This window comes from Neofelis nebulosa, chromosome 4, assembly GCF_028018385.1.
Source record: "Neofelis nebulosa isolate mNeoNeb1 chromosome 4, mNeoNeb1.pri, whole genome shotgun sequence".
Classification (NCBI taxonomy): Eukaryota; Metazoa; Chordata; class Mammalia; order Carnivora; family Felidae; genus Neofelis; species Neofelis nebulosa.
The window spans coordinates 153604990-153628562 of NC_080785.1; the positions used below are offsets into that span (position 1 = coordinate 153604990).

Here is a 23573-nt window from a genome sequence, read left to right on the forward strand (position 1 = left end):
TAACTGAGAGTCAAAAGAATTTTTAGCCTCCAAAATATTAGCATTTTTCTGTTGTAGATTTGGGTGCTTAGTCTCCTGATCACTATGGAGATAACATGTTTATCAGTTTACTGTCTTCTTCAGCCTCCCAGAAACTGTTTTTACTCAATCAGATATACCAGCACATTTATATTAACTCCCTACATGCACAATAACTTGCCTGTTGTATCCACTCTTCAGGATGCTTCCTTCGGGCATCAGGGCCATTGCAGATTCACTTTCCAGATCATACACTAGATCATAGACTAGACCCCAGTTAGATATATTTTGTTTTATAGCTTATTTTTAGCAAAGTTGAAATTGAACGTTATAAGAATTATTTATACTTCACCTCTGAGATTATACTTTTAAATTTCTTTTTTTTTTCAATTTTTAAATGTTTATTTTTGAAAGAGAGAGACAGAGAATGAACGGAGGAGGGGCAGAGAGATAGGGAGACACGGTATCCGAAGCAGGCTGCAGGCTCCCAGCTGTCAGCACAGAGCCTGACGTCACGAACCATGAGATCATGACCTAAGCCAAAGTTGGACTCTCAACTTACTGAGGCACCTAGGCGCCCCGTTTTTAAATTTCTTAAACACTATTTTACCATCTTTTTTGCTAATATCTCTTTTTGTACTGACCTCTTAATTCATTGTTGTCTGGGTGTAGATGCATCAGTGTTAAAAAGCCTTTTGGGTTCAACCACATTTCAGTCTTTGAAACTGGAATCAGGTGGGGAAGTAAGATTTGTTTCTACAAAATCTTTGATGTTGCACAGATTTCCCATCTTATATCCAAATACCTAGAGATGAAAGCATTTCTATTTTGTGATACTATTCTGATAATAATTCTGCTTTGACCATTGAGTGTGGGTTTTTGTTCTGTGTAGATTAAGCTGTTCCAGAATAATGAATCAAGTACTCTTGACTTTTGTACTATGTAGGGGTTAGGAGTGCCAAACCTCCCTCCTCAGTCAAAAATCTGTATATGACTTTTAACTCCCCCAAAACTTCACTACTGTTACCTTACCAATAACATAAGCAGTTGATGAACCGATATTTTGTATGCTACATGTTTTATATTCTGTATTCTTAAAGTCAGCTAGAGAAAAAGAACATTAAGAAAATCATAAGGAAAATACATTTACAGTACTGTACTGTAGAAAATCTGTTATAAGTGGCCCTGTGTAGTTCAAATCCACATGTTCAAGGGTCAGCTGGGTTGTATTCTTCCTCTTTTTCTCTGTGCCCTCTCGGTACTTATCCAGAAATCTCCTTGGTAGCTCCATTGGCCTAATTGGACTCTTTGGGTCTTTACTGGTATCATTTGGAATGATTGTATTTTATATTTTGAGTACTTACCAGTTAATACTTCTGAAATTATTTTATGTGGTGGAATCTCAGTCCCTAGGATCAAAATCTGTCCTCAAGTACAGGCTACATCTATCTCTGTTCACCTCCTTGGTAGTCATCACCTCTTGAGACCAACAGGGTTGTGTTTCAGGGCTTGTTGTCACCTCTTCTTTAAGAGTGTTTCTAGTGCTGAGAACTAATTCCAGAGTAGGTTTAAGTCCTAGCCGTGGTCCTTAATTTCTTATGTGACTCCAGGTGGGGGAGATCCTCACCTCTGATGGTGGTCAGGACTAAATGAGATTATATACGTGAAAGGGCTTTCTAAGCGTCACGAGGCACTGTATAAATCAGCGTGTGGTAAGAATTTTATCTAGAATGAATTCTGCTGTCTTTCTCAGAGGGAGTTGTAATTAGATCACTGTCTTACTTCCTCTGCTATGAATCACTCACTCTCTCTGACCTTTTCCAGTCAGAACAACCTGTTAGTTTTTAGGAGTTGGTAGTAAAAAGGCTTTCTGAAAAGAGCCCTGTGGAGCTGTCTTGGATATACTAGGTGCGGCACTTCAGTTGTTATTACTGTGGTCTCCCTGGAGGCTAAAGAGTTGGACAGCTCTTAGGAGCCTCCCCACCTCCCCCCAGCCTTTTCTGTTTTTTTGTTTTTTGTGTTTTAATGGTAAAACCAAAGTAAGTAAATGACTAGGGAATTACTAAAAAAAGAAACTTCTGTGTTTGAAATAAAGGATTGTTTTACACATTTGTATCGAAATACTCTTTACTAAAAGTTAAAATTCATGGATTCCAGTAAGCGAATGCCAACTGAGAAGACAGTTACTGCTTTATTAGAGCCAGAAGGGTATAAATTATGAATTTCTTCATTTTATCTTTAGAGTTATGCCCAACCAAGTCTTCAGTACATCCAAGGACAGCAGATTTTCACAGCTCATCCGCAAGGCGTGGTCGTACAGCCAGCTGCAGCCGTGACTGCGATAGTCACACCAGGGCAGCCTCAGCCCTTACAGCCGGTAAGAAACCCTTCAGGTGATAAAATACTCCTTAGCTGTGTACCTTATCTTTAGAAGGTCTACTTTTGGTTTAGGTTTTTATTTTTGTTTCTTTCACTTGGTTTTTTTTTTTTTCTTTAACTTTGGTCCCCAATTTCACTCAAGGGCTTGTGTCTCTGAGGAAGCATTACTCAATCATTAAAATAAAAGTTCTCTAGATTTTACCCCTGTGTTGATTGATACATATTTTGCTCCCGATATCCTTTTTATTTATAATTTAAACCGACTTTGTATTTTTATACTTTGCTATGAATTTCTAAAGTAACAATTTTATAGAGTAGCTATTTGTATTTTATGGAGTACTGGAATATGATACTATATCAGACCCGTGGACTAGGAGTACAGAAGTGAACTACTTCACTGTACATGCTGTACAATATGTAGTAAGAGAAACGTTTGGTATTCTGTAACATGGAGAAGGATGTGGTGAAATCTTGATGAAGTGGGAAATGGCTGGCATTGGAAGCCGTTGAAAAGCTGAACAGAATAACTTGATCACATTAGCACTTTGGAGTTGCGACAGCTCCAGAGAAGGTTCCTGCAGCAGTCCGGTGAGTGATGGCGGCTTTAGACAGGTAGTACAGTTAGTGGGGATGGAGTATAAAGACTACATGTGAAACAGTTGGGAGATGAGACAGTGTGCTCTTACAGCAGGCATTTGAGGGCTTGCTAGGAGTTGGGCCCTAGGAATTTTGAATACAAACCTAAGACTCCATTCCTATCCTTAGAAGCTGACATTCCAATAAGAGAGTTGAGGATCACAATGAATAATACTAAAAGTAGAGATTAGTGTCACATAAGGAGCAGATAGTTTGAGGAGGGAAAGAATCATTCCCAAGTGTAGGAAGGATTAGTAATAAGTTCTGAATGATTCGAAGTATTCTTAGGTGACACAGAAGCTTAGGACAAAGAGGTCACTTTATAGGCTGGAAGGAGGACTACAGGTAGAACTGAAGTAGGACACCAAAAAAAGCAGCTGCATGAAGTAGGATTAGTGGTATGCATAAAACAGTGATGCTCAAAGACCTCTGTTTGCTTAAAAGTGGTCCCATTTTATCTGAGCCTGGGATCTCCGGTTCCTCTTTGCTCAAGCAGAGGTAAAGCTGGAAAAAGTATTCTATATTAATTGGCTTACACAGAATGAGAATTAAGGGCATATATTCTTATAGTAATTTATTATTAGTCTGCTAGATCTATTATAACAAGATACCACAAACCAAGAGGTTTAAACAACAGAAATTGAGTTTCTCACTGCTCTAGAGTCTGGAAGTCTATACCATCAAGGTGTTGGTGAGGTTTGGTCCTAACGCTTCTCCTTGCCTTGCACATGGCTGCCGTCTCCCTATATATTTACGTTCCCTAATGTGTCTTTTCCTCTTATGAGGAAACTACCCTTTTGACCTCATTTAATCTTCATTGCCTCTTTAAAGGCCCTATCTCCAAATATAGTCACGTTGGGAGTTAGAGCTCCAACATAGGAATTTGGGGGATACAGTTCAGTCCCTAGACAGGGATTGTGAGGTTTTCATGTTTTTCAAAATGTGATGTTAAATTTTTATAAATATGCAGTTTAAAACGTACAGAAAAATAGATAAGGGTTAAGTGGTAACATTCTGTCATACTGCTTTTCAGCTTTTTTTCTTTAAAAAAGATACATCTAAAGCTAATTCAGCTAATCAGGATCCAGAAGTTGGTATATGCCATTTAGCACTGTTTTGTTTTGTTTTGAATTTTTTACATGTTTGTTTATTTTTGTTTTTAATTTTTTTAATGTTTTTATTTATTTTTGAGGCAGAGAGACAGAGCATGAGCAGGGGGGGGGGGACAGAGAGAGAAGGAGACACAGAATCTGAAGCAGGCTCCAGGCTCTGAGCTGTCAGTACAGAGCCCGATGTGGGGCTCGAACTCACATACCGTGAGATCATGACCTGAGCTGAAGTCGGATGCTTAACTGACTGAGCCACCCAGGCGCCCCTGTTTATTTTTGAAAGATACAGACCTTGAGCAGGGAGGGGCAAAGAGAGAGGGGGAGACACAGAATCCAAAGCAGACTCCAGGCTCTGAGCTGTTAGCACAGAGCCCGACATGGGGCTCGAATTCAAAAACCGCAAGATCATGACCTGAGCTGAAGTTGGACACTTAACTGAGCCACCCAGGCGCTCCTAGCATTTTCTATTTTATTCTTTTTTTTAAGGTTGAAAGATACTGCTCTGGATAGTGAGCTGCTGAATATTTTTAAATGTGATATGTTGGATGGTGAACTTGGAGCCAACTGTCAATTTTCTGATAGATCCCTAAAGCTGTTTATATACTCTGATCATTTCCCAGATTGAACCTTTTTTTATCTTTTTTTTAAAAGATAGAGATAGAGGTATGTTTTTACATATTGCTTAAGTAGGCTACTTTGTCCTTTTTGAGATGTCACTGATGAAGAGTCTGTGTGTGTATTTCTTTTTAGCCTGAAATGGTAGTGACAAATAATCTTCTGGATCTGCCACCCCCCTCTCCTCCCAAACCAAAAACCATTGTCTTACCTCCCAACTGGAAGACAGCCCGAGATCCAGAAGGGAAGATTTATTACTACCACGTGATCACAAGGTAAGAAAGGCTGTGTGGGCATCCCCAAATCAGTTTCAGTTGGTCAAAGAAGCTGCCATCATAAGGGGAGATTTATGATTATTGGCTTGATGTCATTGGCTGGTGTTCACTGTGCTTGAGGGCTGCTAGATTCCCAGAATCACGTCTTAAATGTTATGCCTTTTTAGATAGATAAATTTTGATATATTTTTAATGTACAAGACTCTTTTGCGGAAAATTAAAGAGTTTGTAAAAAAAAAAAATAAATAAAAAGATAATGACTTGATCTAACGTTGTGGGTATTGAGGGTCCTGGGCAAACCTTTTCTGTAAAAGGTCAAATAATGTTTTAGGCTTTGCCAGCCAAACACAATTACTTAGTTCTGCCATTGTTGTGCAAACAGCCATAGATCATACATAATGAATGGTCATGTCTGCCCAATAAAACTTCATTTACAAAAATAGGCAATAGGTCAGTTTTGGTCCGTGAGCCATAGTTTGGTGACCCTTGCTGTTTATAGAAAGCTCAATTTATCTTTTTCTTAGAAGTTTAAAAAATACACATGTCTTTTAGACAAAAGATAGCTTTATGTGAATATATGTAATTTCTGTGTGTGTGTGTGTGTGTGTGTGTGTGTACACTCATTGGTATATAATCTTATGTGAGTTGTTGGGATACGTCTTTTATAATCTTTCTACCAATCTGTATAGACCGTTATCAGTTAATATAGAACTACACTGTTTTTAGTGCATGCTTATACTTTGAGAGATCAGCAAACTATGCCAATAGGCCACTGGTATTTGCAAATGAAGTTTTGGGGGGAACACAGCCACTCCCATTTATTTAGGAGTTGTTTATGGCTGCTTTCACAATATAGTGGCAGAGTAGAATAGTTGTGGCAGAGACCATGTGACCCACAAAGTCAAAAATATTTACTCTGTGATCATTTATAGAAAAAAAGTTTGCCCACTCCTGTTCTTTTGTATGGCTATATAAAATTTTATTTAACCCACCCTAATTGATGGATTTTCACGATTTTATATATAACTCTAACCCTGGACATCCTCGTAGATACTAATCTTACCTTCTTTGGGTAGATTTCTAGAGGTAGAATTGTCGGTCAAAAAGATAGACATTTTAAATTGATAACTATTGTCAGCTTACCATGAAAAAAACTGTACCATTGTAGACTCCCACAAAAAGTGTACAATAGCGCCTTTTTCTTCACGTAATTTCTTTTAATCTTGTAAGTGAATTGGTGAGACGTCTTATTTTCATTTCCAGTTCTCTTATTGTTGAACCATCTTTATTGTTGGCCGTTTACATCTTTTGTGATTTGCTTGTTTGGGGCATGTGCCCATTTTCTGTCATTATTATTAGATCCCTTTATCAAGGTTATTGCAAATGTTTTTGTTTGTAATGTCTTACAAGTTTAAAAAATTTCATACAAATATTTTCTTTTATGGTTTTTCAAGTGCCTCTAACGTTGCTGACAAAAGTTTGGTGTGGTAGGAGAGCACAAGACTGCAAAGGCAGGATTGACCCACCAGATACGTTGCTAGTTCTCTGAGGCTTTTGACATTTTGAGGGATTCTCCTTATAGCATTCCCTGTGACAGCTGACTTCAGACTCCTGAATTGAATTTCCTTACTTCCAGTTGTTACCTCACAGATCTAGCTGTAAAAAACAACAACAACAACAACAACAAAACTACAATGCTTTCTTATTTGCAAAACAACTATAGCATGCAATGAATGAGTTAACACGGTAGACCCCTTCTTCTTGCAGTCAGTTGAGAATATTTGGGACCAAGGGCATAAGTTTTTGACTTGAAGTCTTTTCCATGCTATGAGTCATTGAAGCAAAGGGGCACAACCACAGACAAGAAGGCTCCCAAAGCAAGGAACCATTTTCTCATGTGACCAAGGATTGTGAGGAGTGTGTTGTGATTTATTTTATTTGCTCCAAGTACATGCTGGGTACAGTTGCTGTTGATCTCTTCACCTGCAGAGGGGAGGTATAGGCAAGCACTGACTCCATGTACTTTTTAGGTTTTGCTGAATCCTATTTTCAGAACATTAAGAGCCAAGTGAGAAACAGACAGGATGTTTTGGTTTTACTACTCTTCGACAAGGCAAACATCGCCACCTCACTGGCTAGAGAAATACAGTGGGCTAAACAATGTATGTCTGTGGGATAGAATCACTGCTGCTGGGAAGATAGCAAAAGAATGTTTCTATCTTATGAAGCAGACTTCCTCTATGTCTCATTACAAATGTTGTATTTTATGTGTATATGAGCAGAGATGCCTGTGCCAGAGTTCTCTGTTTTCTGGCCACGATAGCATGGCTGTTCTTACCTTCTTCTAGGCAGACTCAGTGGGATCCTCCTACTTGGGAAAGCCCAGGAGATGATGCCAGCCTTGAGCATGAAGCTGAAATGGACCTGGGGACCCCAACGTATGATGAAAACCCCATGAAGGTGAGTCTGGCTTACACATGTTTCCGGATCATCTGGGAGTCCGTATCCTGTCATCTTGCTGGGCCAATAGCCATGTGGTCTTGTGATTCTGTTTTCCTTATTGTTCTGGAGAATTAACACATGTAGTAAATGCTTGAGAGGCCTAGGACATCCAAACAGTACAGCAATATGGTATGTAAAGCAAAAAATACAAGCCCTTAATTTCTTTCCAGCTGCTCTCCTATCATCCTTTTCTGGAGATAAATACTGTTAACTAGTACAGGAGTTCTCAAACCTGGAGTAATTTTGCTCCCTCGAGAACATTTGATAATATTTAGAGACATTTTTGGTTGTTAAAACTGAAGGAATGCTACAGACAAGGGAAGTCACCAAACATCTTACAGTGCACAGGACAGTCCCCCACAACAAAGAACTGGCCCAAAATGGTAATAATGCCAAGGTTGTGAAACTTTACTTTGGTGTGTGTTCTTCCAGACCCTTCTGGGAAATGTACACACACAAGTGTTTTTCTTTCTTTTCATTTTATTTGTTTGTTTGTGTGTTTGTTTTTAAAAGTTTATTTATTTTGAGAGAGAGTGAGCGCATGAGGAGGGGAGGGGCAGAGAGAGCGAGAGAGAGGATCCCAAGCAGGCTCCGCGTGTCAGCGCAGACATCCATCGGGCGTGGGCTCATTCCCACACGCCGTGAGAACATGACCTAAGCGGAAATTTAAAGAGTCAGACGCTTGGGGCGCCTGGGTGGCTCAGTTGGTTGGGCATCTGACTTCGGCTCAGGTCATGATCTCACAGTTGGTGGGTTTAAGCCCTGCGTCGTGCTCTGTGCTGACAGCTCAGAGCCTGGAGCCTGCTTCAAATTCTGTGTCTCTTCCTCTGTCTGCCCCTCCCATGCTCATGCTCTGTCTTGCTCTGTCTCTCAATAGTAAAATAAACATTAAAATATTTTTTTTAAAAAAAGAGGCGCTTAGCTGACTGGTTAAGCCCAGGTGCTCCTTACTTTTCATTTTAAACACACAAATAGAATCATAGTATTTATACTCTATTGTAACTTCCTTTAGTATTTCTTAGCAATTTGGGGTACCTGGCTGGGTCAGTTGGAGCATGCAACTCTCGATCTTGGGGTTGTGAGTTCGAGCCCCGTGTTAAGTGTAGAGATTACTTAAAAATAAAACCTTAAAAAATATGTCTGTCTTAGCTCTTTCCTTGTAGATCTGCTGCATCCTTTTTTGATGCACTGTGTCTCATTTTAAATGTTTTAGCTCATTGACTGAAATCTTACATAGATGGTGTGTTTCAATGTCCTGCCATTTTGGGATTCATAGTTCTGGGAAAAAGTTAACTGTTTACAACCTCACCAAAGGAGTATCCTCCACCACCTCCCCCCAACACACACACTTCTTCTTCTTTTTTTTTTTTTTTTTTTTGAAGATTTGGGACATATATTTTACTATGGAAATATTATTTTAGAAACAAGGCAAAAAAGAGCTTATCCCTGATCTCTCCCTCTGACAAAACAGTAATTAGGATTAGAGGTCAAGTAAATGAAATACACAGTGACTGAATTATAACCATTTTTATCCCTGTCTGCTTATAATAAGACCCACTATCTCCTGGAGTAAGGTGTCTTCAGTGAAATCAAAGACCATATTTCTGTGTCCTAAGATCTGAATAGTATTCAAAAAATTTTTTTAATGAGAAGAGGCACTTAACTAGTTAAGTCAGTGGAGAGGTAGGAGAGGGAAGAGGGCAGAAAGGAAGGAGGTTGGAGTGAAAGAATCAAAGTGGAAACAATGTACTTTCTGTCCTTTTATTCACTTGGGGGAAGCATTTTCCTTCCTTCAGCATATATTTGCCATTCTCCAAAAAACCAAGCATTTCAGTTAAGTCCACGTGGAGCCTGCTAAATTTCAAATGAATCACTGGAGTCACTTAACCACATCACTGTAACTGTGGTATTGTCACATTTTCTTGAATCATTTAGGAATATGCCCAGGATTGTTAGGCAACTGCCATTTAAAGTATCCAGAAGCTAACACACCACAAACAAAAAACCACAACAGCTCCCTCTTTGCAGACGTCTGTAGCTCTGTTAGTTATATCCTTTGAAAAATAAACAAAGTTTGAGAAGAGATCCCTGGTGTAGGAATACAGCTGAGCTCTGAGACCAAGTTTATAAAGCATGTCAAGAGACCTTACTTTTTGCACCTTAGCCATTAATTATGATTCAGTGTTTTGGTCTAGTGTAGAATACTGTTTGATTGACTGTAGGAGAAGTATAATTGCAAAAGCTCACTGTATACATACCACTCGGGGAGTCTGTTTATCAGATTGTATCTGATAACATGGGGAGAAAGTGAGTAACATGTTCTAGGCAAGGCTGTGGGTTCTCAACTCCTGCCCTGGATTAGTTATAGTAAATATGTACACTGAATCCCAGAAAAGCTTCAAGACCCTAAATTAACATGATATTCACAACGATAACCGTGGAAAAATATGTGGATGTATAATTAGGTTTTAGTGGAAAACTGTTCTACTTTATAATCTGTCTGAACATACTGGAGTGTGGGTTCAAGTTAGGATTAGAATTAATACTTTTTTGTTGCTATTAATAGAAGGCAAAATAACAGACTTTTAGTTTGATCAGATTTGAAAGTTGGGAGAGAATACTCAGTCCACAGGTGGGGTGTATAGGGATGCGTATCATATATCCCTTTCGTGAATTGTAAATATGAAGCTCTTACTGCATGCTTACATCGTGAAAGCCTGTATGAAATTTGAAGGGCCAGACCTCAGCCAGGAAATCGGTTGGAGTATGGTAGATATAACTTGACTATGATTAAGGAACTTTCTATGGCAGCAGAGAAGTGTTTTCTCACAGGGTCTCTACTTAGGAGTTTAAACCAACTAAAAATTACGATTTTTGTTTTCATTGTGTAGCGAGATAATAGAGATGACTCCCAAGGTGAAATTCTACTTGGGAATGACTAAGATGGTGGGATTTCCACTGTCTAATGGAAGAGTGTTCCTTGGTGCTCTTCTAAAATGTCAGTGATAAGAGAGGGAAAAATAGTTGCTGTTTTCAAATAACTGTACCACACTACTCATTAGCACTATTAAAAGAGATTGCTTGACTTTAACGCCACTAATAAGAGATCAGAAAGAACTCTATGTGTTTTTAATATATTTTGAAACCTGGTAATAGGCTTCTGAAAGAATAAGATACTTTAACTATATACTGTTATTTTTTAATACGTGAGTGTGTATTACATTCTCCAAGGTGTGCTTCATTTGGTTTAGAGGGACAGACGAGGAAAGCTAAGAAATCAGCATATTTGCATTTGTAGCAGAGAGGTGTTTGACTGAAGGACTTCCACTGTAATGTGTATTTGTAAGAGTACCAGAATTTTCTCCAATCAACCCACATAGTGTAGCCTTTCTCTAGCATTTCTTAAAGGCTAGCCTCCTGACATTTGTTTCAATTATATCATTAAATTATTTCAGGAATGTTGAACAACAGATAACAAGGAGTCCATTCAGAGGTCTGCAAAAGCAAATCTAAATCCAGTGTTTAATTCAGAAATAACTCTCCTGTATAGCTATGCTCCTATATGTTGGGATGGGGGTTGGTGCTTATGTAAAGATGAGAAATTATAAAGTGGGAAATTATAAAGAGGAAACATTCCTCCTAGCTCTTAATTGCCTCAGAGATGTTACATAGTGAGACTTCTAATGGAAATTTAAAGATGTCAATTTTCAGAGAAAATAGGAGAGAAATGTTTCCATTATTCTTCTTTACCAAAGTACAAATACATAAATAACTCTCTTGGAATTCAAATCATAATAATCTGGGTGCACAATGTAATTAGGCTGCCAAGTGTAGTTCTTGCTGTGGACAAATAGTTGAAGATTAGAGGTGTCTTTTCTCCTAAATAGAATCATAGTCAAACCAAAACAATGCTTATATCTTCAGTTTCTTGAGTACATTTGACCTGTTCATGAAATAGTTGTACCATTTCTATCTGAGCAGAAGATAAAAATCAATTTGAGGAGGTTTTATACCTAATGTTTGATTTTATGTAAATGACACCTTTGGTAACCAGCTTGAAACATTCTAGCCATGTAATTCCGAAGAAAGGAAAACTTTTTCTGTGGCTGTTTGCTTTTGTCTAAACTTTTTCCTCCCTTATTCTCGCACATAAAACACTTTATCCTTTGCAGCACATTTAATATTACACCTTTGTATTTGCAGATGTTTGCTTTCAACTGTAAATAACAAAAATGTAGCTGAAACCAGCATAAACATAAAAAGAGACATATTGGGGGTGCCTGGGTGACTCAGTCAGTTAAGTGTCCGACTTCGGCTCAGGTCATGGTCTCGTGGTTCGAGACCCACATCGGGCTCTGTGCTGATAGTGCAGAGCCTGGAGCCTGCTTTGGATTCTCTGACTCCCTCTCTCTCTGCCCCTCCCCGACTCACGCTCTGTCTCTCTCCCTCAAAAATAAACAAACATTAAAAAAAAAAAAAGACATTGTCTTGTATAACTTGAAAGTCAAGAGTGGTATTGGCTTTAGGTATAGCTAGATTCTGTGGCTCAGATCATGGTGTCAGATTTATTATAATCTCTGATTCTCCTCTCTATGTGTAAACAAGTCAGAGTCAAATCTGGAAATTCTTTTAAGAACAGCTCAATGATTGTTGGAGGAGTCCTCATAAAGCACCGTGCTTTGGGTAAGGGTAAGGGATGATAGTGGTGTGACCTGAGTCCCTACCACCCAAATAGCTTACCTGATCATGGGGAGATCATGGAGACTCCTGTGTTAACTGTCCTAGATTTTCAGCCAGTGATTCACATAGAGAATCTGTCAGATTAGTTTCTATATAGCCAGGAGCTGAGTCACCCTCAGCTCTTAAGAAAATTGATCTTGGGGACGCCTGGGTGGCTCAGTTGGTTAAGTGTCCGACTTCAGCTTAGGTCATGATCTCACTTTGTGACTTTGAGCCCTGCGTAGGGTTCTCTGCTATTGGCACATAGCCCACTTCGAATCCTCTGTTCTCCTCTCTCTCTGCCCCTCACCTGCATGCTCTCTCTCTCTCCCTCTCTCTTTCTCTCAAAAATATAAAAATTTTTTTAAATGATTTTGATGATCTTTGAGTATGAATAATGAGCAAGATTTTGGCATTGTTTTGGTCAGTTATCATAGGAAGGTAGAAGAGAGTACTTGTGAAATCCACTCAAGTGCTGTGGACCCGTGGAAGCTGGGAGAAGGCTGACCAGCGCCTGCAGCAGAAGCTGCCATCTACATATGGGAAATCTCTGTGTTGGCAGTGATGGGGCAAACCGCCTGACTTTAGGAACGTTTACGTTACTTAGTGGAGGGCACTTTTGGCCATGTATGAGAGCTGTTCTTCAGAGATTTTTCAGAATCTACTCACAGAGAAAAAATAAACTATATGCGAATTTTTTGCAAGTTAAATATTTAGAAAGGTATTGTACAGATTTTGGCTTTGGGTTCTTTACCTATCAAGAACAAAAGAAGGATGTTTATTCAGTTTATGACATAGAGGTACTTAATAGAATATTTATGAAATGAATCTATCGGGAGTAGATGAGTAGCTCATTGATTTCTACAGTGTTTATGTCTTAAGGCTTATGTCATAGGCCCTAAAATTCAGAATGGGGCTGCAAATAGAGGAATTTGTAAGCACTGATGCAAAGCAATTGAGACTCTTATGGATGGTTTTATTACCCATTACCTTTTCATTACCCATGACTCTGACAGTCTCTGCCTTTTAATTGGTGTGTTTAATCTGTTAATATTTAGTAAATGTGTCAGGAACGTTGGGTTTAAGATCTACCCCCCTCATTTTTTTTCTATTTTTTTCATCTGTCTTCTGTGTGTTTTTTTCTTTCTTTTTGGATAAATTTACATTTTCCCCCAAAATACTTCATTTTATTTTTTTCTATTGGCTTATTATCCGTTCTTCCTTATTTAACTTTTTTTTTTTTTTTTTTTAATTTATTTTTGGGACAGAGAGAGACAGAGCATGAACGGGGGAGGGGCAGAGAGAGAGAGGGAGACACAGAATCGGAAACAGGCTCCAGGCTCCGAGCCATCAGCCCAGGGCCTGACGCGGGGCTCGAACTCACAGACCGCGAGATCGTGACCTGGCTGAAGTCGGACGCTTAACCGACTGCGCCACCCAGGCGCCCCCCTTATTTAACTTTTTAGTAGTTTCTGTAAGGAGTGGTTATCAGAGTGTAGTGCGGGGACCCCTAGGGACTTGAAGACCCTTTCAAGGGAGCCATGAGGTCAAAACTGTTTTCATAGTAATACTAAAACATCATATTCCTTTGTCACTCTCATTCATTCATAAGTATACCATGGAATTTTCCAAAGGGTACATGTCATGATTAAATGTGAAGGAAATGAGAATCCAGCTGTCTTCTGTAAGTCTGACATTAAAGAGATTTCTAATATATAAAACTGTGCCACTGTTAATAATTTCTTTAGTTTTGGAAAAGAAAGTTACCTTTTCACAAAAAAAAAAATTATATTCACATATGATAGGTTTGTTAATGCTGTTTTAAAGTTAATATTTTTTTTTTTTACATTTAATTTCTAATAATGGTAAATTTGGATAGATAGAATCCATATGAGCAAAAGCTCTTTGAAGAGCAGGGGCGCCTGGGTGGCTCAGTCAGTTAAGCGTCCAACTCTTGATTTTGGCTCAGGTCGTGATCTCCCGGTTCGTGGGATCAAGCCCTGCATCAGGCTCTATGCTGATAGTGTGGAGCCTGCTTGGGATATATTCATATTCATTCTCTCTCTCTCTCTCTCTCTCTCTCTCTCTCTCTCTGCCCCTACCGTGTTCGTGTGCACATGTACTCACTCTCTCTCAAAATAAACATTTAAAAAACATTTGAAGAGCAAAAAAGGAATCCTGAGACCTAAAAGTTTAAGAACTGCTGGTCTGCGGTTTACAATATGAATATTTATATCCTTATAGTCTCATGCCAAATACCATTGTATCTATAATTGTAAGAACCTACTTATATTTTGCCCCCTCCTGTCCATTGTACTGTTACCATACATTCTTTTTATCCTGTCATATGCTATGAACCCCAGAATATATTGTTACTTTTTTGCTTTCAACAGTTCATTACATGTTAAATTTTTTAAACTTGGGAGCAAAGTCTTATATTTACCCACATGATTACCAGTTCTGGCAAATTTTATTCTTTCATGGAGATTTGAGCTCTTTCTGGAATCATTTTCCTTTAGACTGAAGAGTTTCCTTTAATATTTCTAGTATTTTAGGTCTAATGGTCATGAATTCTCTCAGTTTTTGTTTGTCTGAAAAGTGTCCTTGTCTTTCCTTTTTTTTTTTTCTTTTCTTTTTAACAGACTTTATTTTTTAGAGCAGTTTTAGGTTCACGTCAAAATTGGGTGGGAAGTGCACAGAGTTTCTCTATAACCCTGTCACCACACATGCACAGCTTCACCCACTATCAATAGCCTGCCAGAGCAGTCCATTTATTACAGTCAGTGAACCTACAATGACCTATCATTACCACCCAAAGTCTATAGTTTGCATTAGGATTCTTGGTGTTCTACACTCTGTGGGTTTGAGAAATGTATAATGGTATGTATCCACCATTATAGTATCATACAGGATCGTTTTACTGCCCTAAAAATCCTCTGTGCTCCCCCTGTTCATCCTACCCTCCTTGTCCACGTCCCTTATCACTGTCCCTGACAACCAGTGATCTTTTTACTGTGTGTGTAGTTTGGCTTTTTACAGAATGTCATATAGCTGGGCTCATGTAGTATGTTGCCTTTTCAGATTGGCTTCATTTAGTTAGCATTATATATTTAAGGTTCCTTCAGATCTTTTCGTGGCTTGCTAGCTCACTTCTTTGTAGCACTAAATATTTCATTGTCTGGATTAACCACAGTTCATGTATACATTAACTAGCTACTGAAAGACATCTTGGTTGCTTCCAAGTTTGTGCAAGTTTTTTATGGGCATAAATTTTCTCCTCATTTGGGTAAATATCCAGAATCATGATTGTTGGATCATAAGAGTATGTTCAATTTTGTGAGAAGCTGCCAGACTCCTTCTTACCTTTATTTTTTGAAGGATATTTTCACTGGATATAGAATTCTAAGTTGATATTTTATTTTCCCTTTCAACACTTAAAAGATGTTATTCCATTTTTTCCTTATTTACAGTTTTTCTTTTATTTTTTTTTTTTTAATGTTTATTCTCAAGAGACAGAGACAGTGTGAGTGGGGGGGGAGGGTCAGAGAGAGAGAGGGAGACACAGAATCTGATGCAGGCTCCAGGCTCTGAGCTGTCAGCACAGAGCCTGACGCGGGGCTCGAACTCACAAACTGTGAGGTCATGACCTGAGCTGAAGTCGGACACCCAACCAACTGAGCCACCCAGGTGCCCCAATTTACAGTTGTTTCTAATAAGAAGGATGTACTTCTCTTTGTTCCCCCAAATATGATATTTCTTTCCTCCTTTCTGTCTGCATGGAGAAAAGTCTTAATCTTCTCATTAAAATTGGTTTTTAAGAATTTGATTGTGATGTACCTTGGTGTTGTCTTCTTTGTTTAACCTCTCTGGTTTTTTTAGCCATTTGGATCTGTGGATTGATATTTTTCATCAAATATGGAAATAGATTTTTTTATTTCAATTATATTTTTCAGCTCTAAAATTTCAGTTTCGTTATTTTTAATAGTATCAGTTTCTTTGCTCTTTGTTTTCCTTTAGATCCTTGAATGTTCGTAATGTTCAGCTTCACTTTTATTTCTGGGCATGTTTCTAGTGACTGACTTTTCCTGTGATTATCAGATTAAAATTTTCCTGCTTCACGTGCATCGAGTAATTTTCGTTTGAGCACTGGACATTGTGCTTGTTACATCAATGAGTTTCAGAGTTTTATTATCTATGAAAGACTGATGGGCTTTGTTCTTGGCAGGCAGTTAAAGATCAGTTTGATTCTTCAGAAGTTTGTTGTTAATTTTTGGTAGGTTGGGTCCAGAGTAGTCTTTTCTCTTGGGATGACTGCCACTATCCAAGAGGTGGTCTTTCTTGGATCTTCACTGAATGCCTTAGGTTCACACCAAGGTCTCTTCACTCCGACTGGTAGAAGCTCAGATGTTTTCCAGTCTTCTGTGAGCTCTGGCAGTTGTTAGTTTATAGCTCATCTCAGACACTTCGAGCTGCAGTCTTATCTCCTCAGCTCATGAGACCAGCATGCTATGCTATGCTTAGGTTTTCCTCCCTGCTCTGGGGTCTGGTACACAAGGAAAGCCAGGATACTCAGGGCATACCTTCTTTTGTCCCTTGTTTCTGGTATGGTAATCCAGTGCTGCCTAATGTCCAATGCATGGCAACTGTTTTTTTCGTGTATTTTGCCTAGTGTTTTGGTTGTTTACAGTAAGAGGGATAGTTCATTAACAGTTAACTTGTCATGGCCAAGAAGCACAAGACTGTGGAAGGGCTTAAACAAACAACTTTATTGAGGTAAAACATACCTACCATAAAATTTAGTTGTTTTACATTTACAATTCAGTGACTTTTAATAAATTCACCAAGTTGTGGGGTGCCTGGGTGGCTCTAAGCATCCGACTTTGGCTCAGAGCCTGGAGCCTGGTTCAGATTCTGTGTCTCTGTCTCTCTCTGCCCCTCCCCTGCTCACACTCAGTCTTTCTCTCAAGAATAAATAGATGTCAAAAATTAATCAATTTACCAGTTATGCAGCCATTACTATAATACGCTTTTAGAACGTTTTTTATCCCCCCCCCCCCGTAAGATTTTTTTATATCCCTTTACAGTTAATCCCCATACCTACCCCCAGCTCAACAACAGATCTGGTTTCTTTCTTTCTTTCTTTCTTTCTTTCTTTCTTTCTTTCTTTCTTTCTTTCTTTCTTTCTTTCTTTCTTTCTTTCTTTCTTTCCTTTCTTTCCTTTCTTTCCTTTCTTTCTTTCCTTTCTTTCTTTCCTTTCTTTCTTTCCTTTCTTTCTTTCCTTTCTTTCTTTCCTTTCTTTCTTTCTTTCTTTCTTATTTTATTTTGGGGGGAGAATGTAAGCAGGAGAGGGGCAGAGAGAGGGGGACAGAGGATCCAAAGTAGGGTCTGCACTGACAGGCTGACAGCAGCAAGCCTGATGTGAGGCTCGAACTCACAAACCATGAGATCATGACCTGAGCCGAAGTCAGACGCTTAACTGACTGAGCCACCCAGGTGCCCTGTATCTGTTTCTTTCTTGATAGATTTGCCTTTTCTGGACATTTCATATAAGTGGAATTATATAATGCATGGTCTTTGTGACTGGATTCTTACATAGTGGAAGGTTTTCAAAGTTCATCCTTGTTATAGCATATATCAGAATTTCATTTTTATGGCTGAACACTATTCCCTTGTATAGATGGACCACATTTTGTTTAGCCACTCACCACTTGATGGATGTTTGGGTTGTTCCTGATCTTTGGCCGTTAGGAACAATGCTGTGTGGATATCTGTGTATCTCATTGCATGTGCATTTTCAGCTCTCTTGGGTAGGCACTTAACAGTGGAATTGCTGGGTCATATGTCTGATTTATGTTGAACTTTTAAGAAATTGTCAAATTCTTTTCTAAAGTAGCTATATCATTGTACATTTCCACCCCAGCAGTATGTGAAGGTTCAGTAGGAGAGTTTTTATAGAAACAAGTACCCAGAGAAAAACCCCATAACTGTTATGTGCTTCCAGCAAAATCTCGTTGGATATTCACCCTGTATCTTAGCTTCTTAGCCTTTTATCTCTGATTTGTCAGCTTTTCCTTTTCTAGTATTTCTATGAGAAAATGTAAACAAAAGTCATCTATTCTGTTATTAACCCTTTGATCTGGATATAACAGATGACAGAACAAATGAGTTTTGATCTTCCACCCAAACTTGTCCTGAAAGACCAAAGGCTTGAGGTGTCAGTCTTTGTACCCCTTTCCAGACCATAGTTTCTGACATTAAGATGTACTCTGACTTGGATAGCTAGGGACTTACTTGGATCCAACCTTCCTAACCAGTTTACAACTGCATTCACCTGGCTAGTATCTCAAAAGACAGGAGAAGGAAGCCTTTAGAGTGTTTTTATTTCTCTGGCCAACTTTTTTTTTTTTTTTTTCATCTTTAGGGCTTTTGTATAGATTTTAATTCCCTTGGAGTTACAGATTGTACTATTGTGAATTTTCATTAATTTACATGTTTTGTGTGAGGTATTAGGGATAGAAAAAGAAATAAAACTGAATACTAGTCTTCAGGAAGTTCATTCTAAAGAAATAGCCACATATATGAACCAAGAACACAGTGGGATAATTGCTATATTAGAAGTATGTACAGGAGCGCCAGGCTGGCTCAGTCAGTAGAACATGCGACTCTTGGTCTCAGGGTCGCGAGTTCTATCCCCATGTTGGGCATGGAGCCTGCTTAAAATAAAACAATAAAAAATAAAAAGTATGTACAAAATGCTATGGGAGCACAGTGATTAATGGTTTGAGAAGATGCATCGGTGAAATGTCACAAAACATGACTTTACCTTATAGCCAGTGTGGGCAGGATGGAGCATTCTAGGTAGAGAAAGCAGTTTTTGCAAACACATAAGGTGAGGACAAGACCATATATATAGGGAACAATATATTTGGGTATGGTGAGTTTGGTGCATATGGGGTAGTGAGCAAGACAAAAAATATGGAAAAGTCCTATTTAAGTTCTCTTAAGATCTTTGTGTGCTACTGATGTGATTATTATAAGTATGATAGGTACTTGGGAGCCAGTGAATGCTTTTAAAGCAGGGGAATCAGATAGTCTCATGTTTCCCTTGAGCGAAACAGGCTCATTTGAAAAGTTGAGATTGGTAACAGGGAGATCAGATTGGAGAGTATTAGAATAGTTTAGGCAAAGTGAGGGACTAAGAGTGGAGATGTTGGGGATTCATGCAAAGACATTTGAGAGGCATTGTGGTCAAGGCTTTGCAAACAAGTGGGTATGGAAGAGGCAAGGATGGCCCACCATCCTTATTTATTGCTTGGTGGCATGAGATCCCATTAATTCAGTCTAGGAGATGAAGGAAAGATCAGGAAGAGGTTTGGAAATAAGTTCATTGTGGATTCGAGCTCCTTACAAGATTCAGGGTAGGAATGGTGGCCGGTAGGCAGTTGTATCTAGGTTTGAGACATCAGTAAATTAGTGTTTTTTTGAAACCTTATGATATCTACACGGGGGAGGTGTGTAATGGGCAGAGAATTATTTGAAGAGTGCTATGTGGTGTTGGATGGGTGGTTTTGAAAGCTTTTGATTCTGAGAGTAAGCATCTGTGAGAGCCCTCCTTCTCTGTTTTCCTCCAGTGTTGTTCCTTCCTCTTGGTCATCTTGTGCTCTCTTCCATCATCCCTCATTTGGTGAGTGTGAAGTCCAGCTTTCCCTTTGAGGCCTGAGACATGAATCATTGCTGACTGCTTGCATGACTGAGAGACAGCAGTTTTTACTACCGGCTTCTGGCTTTTAATTAACACTCAGACACAGTGTAGTAGATGTCCTGAGTGTAACTATGTTATGTTAAAAGAGTGGCTGTAGAGTGTTTGTTGGATTGATGGAATTGGAAGAGGATGGGACCAGGGGCCATGAGTCTTTCCTCAGTTGATGGTCCTATCTTTGGCTTTGGGGCAGTTTGCAAAAGGATGCCACATGAAATCACTTCCTAGCAATAGAGAGAAATCACATTTGAGAGAGGACTGTCAGAAACCAGAGCCCAGATCTCTGCAGAGCAGATAGTTAAGTTGCCCAATAAGTACAGCCTGGTTGCTAGCTGGGGGACCAGAGAGAAGCCGCCAGGGCTGCGCTGCACTCAGGGCCAGATGGAAAGAGTAGGGGGCCTTCTGGTTCGCAGAGATGTCTTTAGGACCTTCGTTCCAGCTTTTTCAGTTCCACTTTTCTGAGGGAAATAGATGCAGCCTATGTGTAATCTAGTCAGACTTTTGAAACACTGTTTTCTAGAAACTGCCTTAAAGATCTTTTTTGTTCCTGTCCAATCCTCCCTTCCCTAACGAGTACCTTTTTTTTTTTCTTGACAGAATGAAGTGTAGCGCCTTATCTAGAGCCAAACATTGAAATAAATAATTTTGCTCTTTTTGCTACCAAAGGTGGTGGCAGCTCCAAAACAGAATATACTGAGCTTTTATTATTTTCAGTTGACATATACAGGGTCACACACTGCAGGATTTTGGTTGAATCATGTGCAGTGTTTCTGATAAGCTCAACTTCTTCTGGATTCATGCTGCCCTGAAAGATAAAGTTCCTTCTTGAATAATGTCTTACATTTCATGTTCCAAGGGGTAGTATTTAAATTAAATTCAGGAAGAGAGAAGCATTAGGTGGGTATATCCTGCTCTCTCTCTGGCAGGACTCATTTCAGCCAGCCCCACACTCCTAAGTTCCAAGGCATGTGGGCTTTGTGACATGGTCATCTCTGTCAGTATAATAAAGATTGGAGTTTGCATTTGTCATGTTACACAGCCAGTATGTGATTATCAGAGCCATCCAAAAAACTTGAAGTCATTCCCTTCTAAGCCAAAAGGACTTGAAGCCTCACCTTAGGTAATGTGAAGGTACTTGGGCCTTCCTTGTCATATTCATGTCTGATCATATTCCAACCAGATTCCCTGGAATCCAGACATGCCCCAGATGAAGACCAACAGCAGGGTGAGCTGCTCAAGGCAGGAAGCTCTGGCTGTCTACCGAGCCCTCTGCCTGCATCTCATTGTGTGTTCTCATCTGGCCACTGTTCACGTAGATTCCCACCACAGTTCTCCATTGGCTGATGCCCCGTATGAGGCAGCAGATGGAAAAAGCTGGTTATTGCTGAGGCCCTGGGAAAACATTGCTTTTGCACCCATCAGAGTGCCTTCCCCTCTCTGATGGGTTCCTGGGATCTCAGCAAGACCACTTGCATTAGGTAGATGTTCTCTACCCCATGAGATAGCTTGTTATATGTTTGGGACCGTTGGTACAAGCTAATGGTCTTTTCTGGTGCTAAAGGATTTTTATTTGGCAGTAGGCATTTGAGAAGGTTACTAACACTTGTTTTAAAAGTTTATGTATTGTAGAGATGCTAATATTTTAAATGGGACTTTTCTGGAGTAAAGGAGGTTTTTCATGTCAGTGTCCATCAGGTGCTGTCCTTGGCTCTGACTCTGGCTCCGGGTATTGCTTGGCATTGGGCTGAAGTAAGCATTAACCAGTTTCTGAAATCATTTCACGTGCCATTTGCAGACCACAGACCAAGAGGCATACATGAATTTTAGTACTCCCTAGAGTACTTCATTTTGGTGTATGATTTCTGTGATGTAAAGTTAGGTACCCTTCATTTGAAAATTCCCTTTCTCAGTCCCAGTTGCTCAGCACTCAAAAAGACCACGAAATCTCCTAGACAGAGCTCAGTGGACTGTGCTCTGTAACTGTGTTTTTAAAGCCCTACCAACTTCACCAAGTCAGAGATTCAATTAGAAAGCTGTTAAATATATGCTAGATTTATCTAGCTTTTGAACACATACCGCATTCAGAGGAAAGCAGAACATTTCTGTTTGCACAGTACCCTCACTGAGAGCCTGGCCTCTTCTCTAGGATCAGGAGCCTTGAGATGGTTGTCATCTCCAGGGGCTCTCTGTAGCCGTTGGTATTGCTACTCATTTCCGAGAGCTACAAGAGAACAGCTGAGGGTGTGTTGGAAGTTTCCTTGGCGCAGTCAGGCAATTCTTGATCCCTTGCTACCTGAGGTCTTATTGTGAAGCACAGCCACAGTCCCTACTCCTGGAAAAAATAACCACAAAATCCCAAAGCAAAACATTTGAAAATAGAGTTACAGTGTGCTGTTTGGTCTTGTTTCCTGAAAACAGGTTGAATCTGTAATATTCTTTCTGCCCTGCCTTCTCCCTCCTGCTCCCACAGCCTCAGAAAGTGGAAAAATGGAAAATATGTAAAGCTTTTATAACAAATCAGAGAAAGCAGATTTGTAGCAGCCCAAAGCCAAGGGAGTTTCACCTTTCTCTGGAGCCGGTCCAGAGCAAAGTGAGCTGAACAGCTCCTTCATCACCAGCGCCTTCATACTGTTTATGGAAACGGAGGAATCCAAACTGGGGGATGGTTTGGGAGTAGAAAAATTCTCTGCTCTAAGCAACTGGCAAAAACATGAAGTACCCGTCATAGCAACTGTGGCTGCTATGTCCATCTGAAATCTTTCACAGGGGAATGCTCCTAGATCTTTTCCGTGGAAAAGCACATTTAATAGCGAGGGGCTTGATGCTTGGTGGTGGGCAAAGGTATGGGGAGATGGCCTTGCATGGCAGGTGCTCCAAATGCCATAGCTGCTGGCCCCTTACCTCCTGGCGGTGCCCAGTTAGGCAGAACTTGGCAGCCTTGACTCCAGCACAGCTGGAAGAGGGAGTATTTTTAGGTTTGTCGTCATCTTACCAGCTTCGGGTGGATTATCTTCTGTGTCTTAGCATCCTCTCATCTGTTCACTGACTTGGATGACCCTGGTCTCCTTCCCCCCCAGTACTACGATATGTCTTTAGGCTTTCCATTCCCGAGCTGGAGATCCCAACCTCCAGGGAGCCTCCCCTGCATGCTGAGACTGTTTTCCTGCAGTCTGGCTGGTTCTGCCTTTGGAGGAGAGGTGACGAGTATCCACGGAGAGTGGAAAGGCCTGGATGAGGACAGTGATGTGGTCTGACCTTCCAGTTGTGTGGTGAAAGGTCTTCAGAGCATTTTCTTTTGTCCTGGAATCACAGAATGCCAGAGCCAGGAGAGGTGGGGCTCACCGAGTCCCAGCCTCACTTGACAGTGTGGGTACTGAAGCGCAGAACAGGGACCCGAGTGGTCCGTTGTCACACAGCACATTCCTCCGCAGGGAAGGGGACTCTGAAACAACTGGAAATGTATAGCTACATCAAGGATGTAACTTTGACTTTGGGCAAAGAACTTGGTTTACAGGAAGGAGACCAGAGCCAGATGCCAGGTGAGACTGGGGTGACAGCAGC

General features: G+C 39.9%; 1 protein-coding gene and 1 long non-coding RNA gene across 2 annotated transcripts in view; both read left to right on the top strand.

Annotated features, from left to right (window-relative positions):
* The window catches only part of LOC131510250 (uncharacterized), a 250588-nt gene that overhangs the window by 121808 nt on the left and 105207 nt on the right, over positions 1-23573 (top strand). The gene's annotated exons all lie outside the window — the stretch shown is intronic.
* The window catches only part of SETD2 (SET domain containing 2, histone lysine methyltransferase), a 125681-nt gene that overhangs the window by 98701 nt on the left and 3407 nt on the right, over positions 1-23573 (top strand). The window contains exons 16-18 of the mRNA XM_058727156.1: positions 2261-2395; positions 4893-5032; positions 7381-7492. Of these exons, the coding sequence (XP_058583139.1) occupies positions 2261-2395; positions 4893-5032; positions 7381-7492 (387 nt within the window). The remainder of the gene's footprint in view (positions 1-2260; positions 2396-4892; positions 5033-7380; positions 7493-23573) is intronic.